This window comes from Trichosurus vulpecula, chromosome 1 (assembly GCF_011100635.1).
Source record: "Trichosurus vulpecula isolate mTriVul1 chromosome 1, mTriVul1.pri, whole genome shotgun sequence".
Lineage (NCBI taxonomy): Eukaryota > Metazoa > Chordata > Mammalia > Diprotodontia > Phalangeridae > Trichosurus > Trichosurus vulpecula.
The window spans coordinates 491,120,168-491,132,568 of NC_050573.1; the positions used below are offsets into that span (position 1 = coordinate 491,120,168).

Sequence of the window (12,401 nt, forward strand, 5' to 3'; positions counted from 1 at the left end):
ATTTTGGCCAAAGAATCAATACAGGAGAAAAAAATGGCAGAAAAGGAAAGATATAATTACATCACTAATAATAATATTTATATAGCACTTTAAGGTTTGCAAAGCACTTTACACATATTATCTCATGTTGTTATTATGTTATTCTCATATTTTTGATGGAGTTCAGATAGAATCAGTCCTGGGCCAAACCTCTATCTTGAAATTATTCTTTTATAATTAATGTTTTATAGATTACGGGTGGATAAAATAACTTTTTGTAGTTGAATAGAAGTATTAGAGTATAAACTCATTCTCTGTAACTCACTGAAAACATCTTCCATACAACTCCAGTAGAACATAGGACAACAGGAATGTTATGCATTTTGTAATTATCAGTCATCATGGGACATGAGGCAGGGGAAGGGAAGGAGAGAAGGGAAGGGAAAGGAAGAAGCATTTATATAGCACCTACTATGTGCCAGACACTATACTAAGCACTTTACAAATATTGTCTCATTTGATCATTATATTTAATGTTGCTGTTGCCACTGTTGTTATTTCTCGTTATTATTGCCATGTTACAGTACTGCAGTTATATTGCAAGTTAAAAAGGGTTTTTGTGTGGGTGCTTACTTGGGAACCTAACCATTTATTGTATTGTTTCAATGAGAAAATGTTTTCAGACTTTAAGCAACCAGCCTAACCCTTTACTCATATACTTGAATATCACAGTTTTAAATGTGTATACTTCTATGTCTATTTTTTCTTAGCCTTGGTAGAAGATGATGATTAAAAATAAGATATTTCTCCTGGTTCTTTTTGTGAAATCATAGCCTTCTAATTAAAGATAGTAGCTAAAGATTTAATGTCATTTACTGCTAATAGTGTCAGATTGACTTTGTAACTAATTGTCTTCAGGCAGCACTTATAACTTTGTAATGTAACAGTCTCACATAGCAAATGATGACTAAATGGCTAATAATTTTCATTTTAGAAATCTCTCAGAACTGATGAACTCTGGATGTAGACTGAAGCATACTTTTTTACTTTATTGTTTTATTTTGTGTTTTCTTTTGCAATATGGCTAGTGTGGAAATGTTTTGCATAACATTACATGTACAATCGTTGTAAATTGTTTGCCTTCTTAAGGAGATAGAGAGGCAGGAGAGAGAAAGGGAATTTGGAACTCAAAATATTTTAAAATGTTAAAAAATTTTACATGTAAATGAGAAATATTTAATGAAATAAAATATTTTTTAGAGGAAATCTCTCAGAGACTGTTAGGAAACTGTACTGCAGGGGTATCTTTTAACTAAATAGTCTTGAACTATATATAGCCCCAATACTGATGCCATGCTCAACAGGTGGTTGGTTGGGTAATTGGGCAGAATCTGTCTATCTCTTCTCCCCTCTGTCCTGGTGAACTAGAACAGAACCACTGAGTTCTTCTGTAGATTTTCATGTGTACGTGGTGTATGTATATTTTTGTGTGCTTGCATACACACACACACACACACACACACACACACACACAAATACTGAAAATCTAATTTCTAGAGTGTTCCCTGTCAACAGGGAACCTGGGGACCACGAATGCTTCACTAGTATTAGATACAGACCTGTAGTTACTACTCTTATGATAGATATCAAGGTCTGAGTTTACTTAAGAGTTTGGTTCTGTGGCAAGATCTTCGGCCCTCAGTCTCTCCCCAAACTGACTGAAATTATTCCAAGTACTCAGAAGTATTCCACCCTGTTGAGGGTCCTCTGAATTATAGAGGGTGTCTTGTTGCTTTTGTTGTTCTTCGTCCTTCGTTTTCAAAGAGGACCAGTGATGATGTCATGGTGTGATGTCTTGACTTGCTTGTAAATTGGATTTAAACCTGCCCTGAGACAAACCAGTACCTTGGAGTCTCTGTGGGACACAGGGATTTAGGCCAGGAATAGAAATGTTACTAATTAGCATGGATACTAAATGACATGTATTATTGGTTTGTGTGGTAGTTTTAAAGTTGTTGCCCCATTTGGAGAGCTGACCCATTATATGATAAATCTTATATAAAAATTAAATGACTTTTCTATAATTTAAATATCAGATATATAACAATTGGTATTTTATTAATATTTGAAGAAAAATACTATTAGCTAATAACAAGTTGAAATTTTTTCTGGCCTTAAACATCAAATGAGAATTGTACGATACAGTCACATTTCTGTTCTAGCAATCTCATACGGTGACTGATGGTTTCCTGGGTAGCTGATACTTTGGTCTTAGGTTACACATTTCTCAGAGATTGTTCTCAAAGACTGTTGAGGTAATTAGCTGATACAGTGGATAGATTGCTGGACTTGGAACCAGGAAGACCTGAGTTTGGCTATTACCTCAGATAACTTATTTGATGTTTGACCCTGCTCAAAGCATTCAATGTTTCTCAGCCTCATCTGCAAAGTGAGGAAAACAACATAGTATCTACCTTACAGGGTTGTTGTAAGGACCAAATGAGATAATATATGTAAAGTGCTTTGAAAAACCTAAAGAATCATATAAATGATAACCATTATTGTTAGAAAAATCCACTTTTGGTTTTCTTTTAATAAAATAGTCTCACCCTAACCCTGGTCCCAAAACGGACACAGTGCTCAACAGGTAGTGCTCTGTTGTTGTTAACCTACCTAGCTAATCATTTGAGACCTAATAGACCCATGTTAGTGGTGTCACAGAACTGAAATTTTTATTGTCTGAATATTTTACTTTGTCTATTTGTAGTTTATTCAAAGTAAGTGATCTCAAACTGAATTCGCAGAATCATAAACATGAAATAGATTTTGAGAGTTCATCTTCCAGTACCTCCACCTGTAGGCAAAACTACATTTAAACTATCTTAAAATGAAGAGGACTTTTACTTAAAGGGAAAGCCTACAGAGAAATTTTTCCAGCTTCCCTTAAAGTTCAATTCGTTAATCATTTATTGACTCCATACAAGGAAGTCTGCTAGGTGTGGGGTGACAAAGATAAAAATCTAACAATCCCTACCTTAAGGAGCTAATGTGTTTCAACATATGATACTTATTGCTGTTCTTAAACACCATGAAAATGTTAAATAATGTTTATTGGATCCTTGAAATATGAGTACATATTTAAATATGTTGAATAGAACATGATCCTAATATGCAGTCTTTTCTCATGGGTTCTTCATATATAACTGCATTTCTTGTAGGCACCATTCCTGGACCAATGTTCTTTGGAATTGCAATAGACAGCTCTTGTGTACTATGGGACCATAACGATTGTGGAGTTAGAGGAGCTTGTCGGATTTATGACAATTTCAAAATGGCCTACATGCTGGTAGGAATAAGTAAGTGACCGCATTTTATACATATTGATATATGAAAAAAACCAGCTTAAACTACCGTCATTTATAAACAATCTTACCACAATCAAAGAATTAATTTCTTCAATAAATAAGTATTTTCATAGATTTTGGGAATATATGGAGAACCTTAGTAATTTGTATTTATATTTGAGGAGGTGATTGCATTAAATACACAAATAATATTTCTGATTGTGTTAATGGTGATGTCTTAATGATTTTTTCCCATTTAAGTGATTTTTCAAATTGCTTCTAAGTAATTTTTCACAAGGAGATTTGCAAGTTATCTTAAATTAGCTCTGGTTGAGTGATTATAATTAGATCCCTGTTTCAGCTGGATTGTTTAGCATTTTACACTTGCCTTTTTTAATTTCTGCAATTACTTTGAAAGTCATCTGATTTTGAGAAAATATGTTTTGCTATTAAAGAATGTCAAGATCTTAAGTGTGACTATGTTTGACTTTTTTTCTTTATTATAAGGGAAGGCCTAGGAGAGTGGATAAAAAATGTATAAAGAAATGATTTTGATATTAAAAACAAAAATGCATTAAACTTTTTTTTAATTTTTTTTTGGAGGGGGGAAGTCAGGGCAATTGGGGTTAAGTGACTTGCCCAAGGTCATACAGCTAGTAAATGTGTCAAGTGTCTGAGGCCGCATTTGAATTCAGGTCCTCCGGACTCCAGGGCCCGTGCTCTACTCACTGCGCCACCTAGCTGCCCCAATGCATTAAGCTTTTAAAAAAATAGATGGTAAGTGATTTAGAAGTCACCGTGTCTTCTGAAACAAAATGTTTTACGATAGGCATATATTCTTAGATTATAAGTTAATGAGGTCTAAAGTTCATAGAAACACTAATCTAAAAGTAATAAATACCTGTTTGATGAAGAAAGTAAGTACCTCTCTTATCCTGAATACAGCCAAAAAAACATAGTAAGCAAAAAAAAAAATTGTTTTCTAAGCAACCAAAACAGGTGTTGGTCCATTTACAAAAATTTACGTATTTTATTTAGATAATATGCTCTTGTTCTATCATCTAAATTCTATTTACTTGTATTAGAAGCAAAATTCTAATAAACTTGCTCATTTTTAAAATTTACTTTACAGGATATTAGAAGCAGCAAATGAGTATTTCTTAATCACCATAGTTTAATCACTTTGCTAAGCGAAGTAAGATAACAACTTGCTCTCAAGTTGTTTACATTATGATGCGAGAAACTATATATATAATATATATACATACGGGTATGTGTGTATATTATATCTATCTATCTATCTATCTATCTATATCAGAACATCAGAGATAAATATAGAGTAGAGGGAAGGTGACCTTGAAGAGGATAGTGCTAGTGTCTGGGAGAACCCGGAAAAGCCCCCTCGAGGAGGTAAAACTTGAATAAGTCTTAAAAGAAGCCAGAGATTCTAAGAACCAGAGTTTGGGAGAAAGACCATTTTAGACTTAGGGAATAGCCCAACAGGATGGAGTACTGCATGCCAGGGACAGTGAATAGTGCAGTATGGGTGGATCCCAGGATCTGGGAAGAGGAGGAGAAGAATACTGAAATGGACCAGGTTGTAAAGAGTTTAAAATGCCAAACAAATGATTTTATGCTGGGTCCTGGAGGTAATAGGGAACCACTGGAATTTGTTGAGCTGGGCTTAAAGGAAAACACTTTGGGAGGTTTGTGGAGGATGGATTGGGGTGGGGACACTTGAGGAAGTAGGACCAATTAAAAAACTATTACAGGGGCAGCTAGGTGGTACAGTGGACAAAGCACTGGCCCTGGAATCAGGAGGACCTGAGTTCAAATCCAGCTTCAGACACTTGAAACTAGCTGCGTGAGCATGGGCAAGTCACTTAACCCTGGTTGTTGAGAGGGAGGGAGGAAAGGAGGGAGAGAGAGAGAGACAGAAAGCTATTATAGTAGTCACTCACCCCATTTTATGAATCAGTTGTGATATCTTGTTGTTTCTCCCTTCACAATATCCCTCAAATCTGCTTTTCTCCTTCTCTGAACATGTGTTCAGTTCTGAGTGCCACATTTCAATACAAGTTGTATTGTCCAGAAAAGGGTGATCAGAATGAAGAAAAAACTAAAAACCATGCTATATAAAGATCTGCTGAAAGTACTAGGAATATGATGTCTAGAAAAGAGAAAACTTAGAAGAAGCAAGATAACTGTCTTCAGATATTTAGGGAATATCATGAAGAAAAAGGAATTAGACTTGTTCTGTTTGGCCTCAGAGGACAAAACTGGAACCTTGGGTGGAGGTGGATTTAGGCTTGATATCTGGAAAAACTTCCTAACAATTAGATCTGTCTGCAAATAGAGTTAACTAAGGAGGAAGTGATTTTCCACATGCTGGAGTACTTCAAGAGGAAACTTGATGACCACTTCTTGTATATGAGGTACATGATTATAAAGGCAATTCTTGTTCAGGTAATAATTGGACTAGATGACTTCTGAGGTCCCTTACAAGTCTGAGCTGCTGTTAATACTATCACTTTGATTCCTACCACATTAGTGAGCATACCCTTAAGCATACTGACTGCAAGAGGAATCAGCTTATGTGGACTTTGTTGGTCAGAATCTACTAAATCACATGTAGAATCTACTCAGGATCAAGCCCAACCCTTATAGCTATTAAAGCCATTAACAGCAATCAGGGGTCATAGGTCTCTAGAATTGTGTCTAAGATCTCAGATTACAATTAGGACTCATTAAGAGGCAATGCCCCATGTGCTACTTAGTGGCTTATCCTCTCTGTGGTTCTAAGGATCCAATGGCTAAACTGACACAATCCCCTCATTACATGTAGGTCCTGGAGTTCAACTTTCAGGTTTGGACATTACTATATATGAGCCCTCTAAGCTGTCTGTACCTCCCTCTGAAGGAAACTGGCTTCAGTATGCTGTGGAAGTACAATATCATAATTTTTAGGATGTGTGCAGTTCCATAGGAGCTAATTGTCTCACCATTACATCATTACTGTTACGGTGTGATTGTAGTTAGAGTTGAGTCTTAGATGCCAATGGACAGTATATACTTTCAGAGCTAAATATGGAAGTTACCTAAGATTTCTTTACATACAAATTCATGCCAGTTTTATCTAGCACTCTGTTCATCTCCATGGGCATGGCACCTAGTACTTTTCTTTGAGATGAAAATCAGAGAACTGTATTATAGGCCCCTCAGTATCGTCAACAACAACAAACAGGCATTTATTAAGTGCCAGGTGCTGTGCTAAATGCTTAGGATAAAACAAAAGGCAAAGACAGCTCTTGTGTCCATGGAGCTTACAATATAATAGGGAGACAAAATACAAACAGCTATATACAAATTATGCATGTATATGTATACACACACACGCGTGCACACACACACACACACACACACACACACACACACATACACACAGGATAAACTGGAAATAAACTCAGAGCAAGGCACTAGCATTGACAGGGACCAGAAAAGGATTCTTGCTTGCAATAGGTGGCATTTTAGCTGAGACTTGAAGGAAGCCAGGGAAGTGAAGAGAAAGAAATGAGGAAGGAGAGAATTCTGGGGGTGGAGGATAGCCAGGGAAAATGCATAGACTTGAGAGATGGAGTAAGGAGTAGCAAGATATAGGAAAAAGTGCAGATTTGGGAGATGGAATAAGGAATAGCAAAGTATCCCTTCTCTCCCTGCCTTTTTAAAAATATTTTCCCCAATTACAGATAAAACAATTTTTATACTTTTTAAATATTTTGAGTTCCAAATTCTATCCTTCCCTCTCATTTCCATATTAGTAATTTTGTACAAGAAGACTTGAGGAAAGAAGGAAGGGAGGAAGGAAGGAAGGAAGGAAGGAAGGAAGGAAGGAAGGAAGGAAGGAAGGAAGAAAGAAAGGAAGGAAGGAAAAGAAAAATACTATGCTTCAGACCCTATTCAGACAGTATCAGTTATTTCTCTGGAGGTGGAAAGAATGCTTCATCATGAGTCCTTTAGGGTTGTCTTGGATCATTGTATTGCTGATATTAGCTAAGTCATTTATAATTCTTCATTGTACAATATTGCCATTACTGTGTACAACGTTCTCCTGGTTCTGCTCACTTCCACTTTGTATCAGTTCATATAAGTCTTCCTAGGTTTTTCTGAAATCATCCTGCTCATCATTTCTTATAGCATAATAATATTCCACCACAATCGTATACCGCTGCTTAGGCACCACAAAAAGAGCTGCTATAAATATATAATATGATGATATATTATAACAAATTATATATACATATAATATGATGCATTTTTATTTAAAATTTTGAGTTCTAAATTCTATCTTTCCCTCCCTCCCCTCTTCTCTTCCTGAGAAGGTAAGCAAATAGGTTACACATGTGCAATTATGTAAAACATTTCCATATCAGTCATTTTGTACAAGAAGAGTCAAAAGAAAAAAAAGAAAGTGAAAATAGCATGCTTCAGTCTCCATTCAAATAATATTAGTTCTTTGTCTGGAAGCAGATAGCATGCTTCATAGTCCTTTGGGATTGTCTTGGATTATTGTATTGCTGCAAATAGTTAAGTCATTCATATTTCTTCATCAAACAATATTGCTGTTACTGTGTACAACATTCTCCTGGTTCTGTTCACTTTACTATGCATCAGTTCATGTAAGTCTTTACAAGTTTTTCTGAAATCATCCTGCTTGTCATTTCTTATAGCATAATAATATTCCATTAGAACCATATACCACAGCTTGTTTAGCCATTCCCGAATTGATGGGTATCTCTTAGACTTCCAGTTCTTAGCCACCACGAAAAGAGCTGCTATAACTGTTTTTGTACAAATAGGTCCTTTTCCATTTTTTTGGATGTCTTTGGGATACAGATTTAGCAGTAGTGCTGGATCAAAGGATATCTACAGTTTTATAGCCCTTTGGGCATAGTTCCAAATGACTCTCCAGAATGGTTGGATCACTTCAAATTCCACCAACAGTGCATTAGTGTCCCAGTTTTCCCACATCCCCTCCAACATAACTATGGATAGCTTTGATTTCTTTGTCTGAAAACTGCCTGTTCATATCCTTTGACCATTTATCAGTTGCCATTCCTGCTTTTTTGATTCCTCACCGCTGGAAGAACTACATTTGGTCACCTGCATATAATATAAAACTGGACTCCGTAGGATATAATCTTCAGACTAGGGACAGGACCTACAGGTAAGAGAAGATAGTAAATGAAAGAGGCTGTGTCACAGAACAGCTAACTTAAGAATTTCATGTATTTGGTATGTAGCAAATACATATACAAGAGTGTTGGACTGCCAAAGGAAATAAGAAAAAGGTCCTGAAATATTTAAGAGCGTTTCTGTAGGCCTAGCTCCATTATAACCATATAAGAAATTAGAATACCTCATTTTGACAAGTCCATGAAGACAGGTGGATTAGAAGGCATATTCATCAGAGCAGGGTTTGGTGAATAGTCCTGCAATTTGATAGGCTGGTTGGCCACATTGGATTTGCTCTGGTTAGGCCTTTAGTGTTGGTAACATCCTGATAGAATCAATTCAGGTTAGATTTTGTCATTGATTCTTCAGGCTCAGGAACTCTATTTCATTAGTTTAACCAGAGTTGACAAGAAATTTGTAAATTAAAAGACCAACATAATCATATACGATGGTAATGTATTCCTTTCTAATAACTAGAATACTCATACTGCTCTGTTTGTTGGCTTCTGTATTTTTGTATATCAAATTTGTTCTACTGATCAACTTTTTATTTTTAATTAATACCAAATAGTTTTGATGATTACCGTTTTGTGGTGTATATACTATCTAGTCGTGATAGGTTCCCTTCCTTTCCATTTTTTTGGATGCCTAACACATAGCAGGTGCATAATAAATGTTTATTGATTGATTAGTTTCATTATTTCCCTCGAGATTCTTGACACTTTGTTTCTCTATGATGAATTTTGTTATTTTTTCCCACTTCTGTAAAGTAAATTATTTGTTATTTGGTATAGCAATGAATAGGTCAATTAATTTAGACAGTATTGTCATTTTTATTATATTGGCACAGCCTGATCCTAAGCAGTTCATATCTCTCAAATTATTTAGGTCTGTCTCTTTTCCTGTAAAGAATGTTTTATACTTTTGTTTATATACTTCTAGTGTATATCTTGATAAATCTCCCAAATGTTTTATGCATTCTGTAATTATTTTTAATGGAATTTCTCCTTCTAGCTCTTCCTGCTGGTTATTGTTGGTAATATATTTAAAAAAAACACTGAAGATTTATATGGATTTATTTTATACCTTGTTAATTTGCTAAAGTTTTTAATTGTGTTAATTAGTCTCTTAGTTACCTCTCTGGCTTTCTTAAGTAGACTATAATATTGTCTTCAAAAAGTAATGATTTTGTTTCTTATTTGCCTATGCTTTTCCCCACAATTTCTTTTATTTATGTTATTGTTAAAGCTAACATTCTAGAACTACATTAAAAGAGAGTATGATAGAAGATATCCTTGCTTTACTCCTAACCTTATTGGAAAGGTCTCTAGAATTTCTGCATTATATATAATGCTAACTCTTGGTTTTAGATAGACATGAAATAGCATAAAAAGGGAAAATCCATTATTTCCTTGCTTTTTAATATGTTTAATACAAAAGGCTTGGGATTTTTTGTCATAAGCTTTTTTGCATCCATTAACATAACAATGTGACTTTTTTATTAATATGATCTGTTAAGTTTGAAATTTTCCTAATATTTAATGAACTCTATTTGTATTCATGATATAAATCCAAGATGGCCATTGTACAGAGTAATTTTTAAGTATTGCTATAGTCTCTTTGTTAATGTTTTATTTAATATTTTATATTGATATTCATTAGGAATATTCATGTATAGTTTTCTTTCTCTGCTCTGCCTCAGCATAGTTTTGATAATAAGACAGTATTTGTATCATAGAAGGAATTTGATAAGATCCATTTCTTTTCATATTTTTGCAGTTTTTTTTCTTGTATTGGAATTAATTGTTCTTTGAATGTCTGATCCAATTCACTTATAATTCCATCTGATTATTTTCTTCCCTGCCTTCTCATTCATTCATTTATTCAGTCTTAGACATTTTCCTTCCTCCCTCCCATTCCTCTATTTATGCAGAAGAAAGAGGTGTTGAAAGAGTAGTTTGGTTTATAATCTATAATTGGAGCAGTCAGCTCCTCTTCCCCCCTGTCTTCCTTGTGTTCAGATCTTGATCAGTTTTTCTTAACATTTCTTTTTTTCCCTTTTAATCCTCCCTTACAGTGAACTCTCTGAAGATGAATTGTTTTTGCTTATAATCATTCCCTCTCTTCTTCTCCCCTCTCATACTTGTCCTTCTCTACCTCCCTGACCTTTCCTGTTTCCTGGTTGAGTTTAACGTACCACTGCACCAAACTCTTTATATGCACATGATGTGTTTGTTCAACTCTCTGTCACCCAGTTTGTTAGAGTAAATTAGTGTTACTAATTCCTCCACACTTTTCTCCACATTTATATACTCTTCTCACACTTTCCAGTTATGAGTGGTAAGTCCCACCCACTTCTACTATATTTCTTTCCTAGTTTTTCTTTCCCCCTTAAGACCATAAACATCTCCTATAGGCTTTCTGTTTGTCTTATTTAGTATTCCACTGTGACCCTTAAAGACATTAAGTAGCGATTGTTTCTTCTCTCCTGTTGTAATGTAAGCAATTAGTCATCATCCAAAAACAAAAACGAACCAAAAAAGCATCTACCTGTCTGAGTTTCACTTGTCTCTTGTGTTTGCATTTCAAAGTTGTGGTTGTTGTTCTTGTTTTGTTCATCTCTAGCCTTCTCCTGTGCTGTACTCAACATTTCTCTAGTCCATTCATTTAATCCCTGTCTGCCTCAGTTTCCTCAACTGTAAAATGAAGATCATAATAGTACCTAACTCATAGGGTTGTTGTGAGGATCAAATGAAATAATATCTGGAAAGGACAGTGTTTGGCAAGTAGTAGATGGTTAATAAATGCTTATTCCCTTCTTCTTCTCTATCTCCTCATTAAAGGTCTATTTTTTCCCCTGTAAGATTATACTCATTGTTGCAGGACAAATTATTCTTGGTTGTAAGCTTTTATCCTTTTCCTTTTAGAATATTGTATTTGAACATTTTCTGTCCTTTATAGCTTTATAAAGTACTATTCATTTCTTACCAGGCTACAATTTGAACTGGCTCCATCATGCCCCAGAAAACCATCATCCTAGAAGATCACTTCCGCCCCCCCACCCCCAGTTCACTCCTCCCAAGTACCCTCAGGGCCTGTAGCCTCGCCTCATGTCCCACAGTTAAAAGGCTCCTCCTTGAACCTCCATTTAAGAAGGATATCCAGACCAGCCATTTCTTCATTTCTCACCAGACTGCAATCCAGACTCTTCCATCATGTCCCTGTTTAGTACCCTCCTTTCTCTCACTCACCTTTTCAGCCTCCTTTTATTGTGCTGCCTTCCCTCATTAGAATATGATCTCCTTTAGGGCAGAGACTGCCTTTCTTTCTTCTTTTTATTTGTATTCCCAGCATGTAGAACAGAACCTGCCACATAGTAAGTCCTAATTGGTTGATTTATGTAATCTTGATTATGGTCACCTAGTACTATAGACTTTTTTTTAACCTATATTTTGGCTTTGATACTCCTTGGATTATTTTTTTCAGAATGTGACCAGTGAATTTTATTTTCACTTTTCCCCCAGGTTCTAATAGGTTTTAATAGGTAATTTTTCATTTATAATTCCATGAAATATGCCATCCAAGTTTTTTGTTTGGTCTTGGTTTTCAGAAAGTCAGATGATTCTCAAGTTGACTTTCCTTGACCTATTTTCTAGGCCAGTGTACGTATGAGAGTGCATGTGTGTGTGTGTGTGTGTGTGTGTGTGTGTGTGTGTGTGAATGTGTAAATGTCAGGGAAGAAACAAAGCAAGGGTGGCTTCACTTGAGCACTGGAGAAGCAAAAAACCTTCCTGCCCATCTGTATTAGCAAGGCAGTAATCACAATATGGATGATAATTTTCAGTA

At 35.4% G+C, this 12,401-nt stretch overlaps 1 protein-coding gene across 1 annotated transcript in view; it reads left to right on the plus strand.

Annotated features, from left to right (window-relative positions):
- The window catches only part of LOC118840419 (solute carrier organic anion transporter family member 4C1-like), a 120,249-nt gene that overhangs the window by 82,006 nt on the left and 25,842 nt on the right, over positions 1–12,401 (plus strand). The window contains exon 12 of the mRNA XM_036747920.1: positions 3,198–3,335. Within this exon, the coding sequence (XP_036603815.1) occupies positions 3,198–3,335 (138 nt within the window). The remainder of the gene's footprint in view (positions 1–3,197; positions 3,336–12,401) is intronic.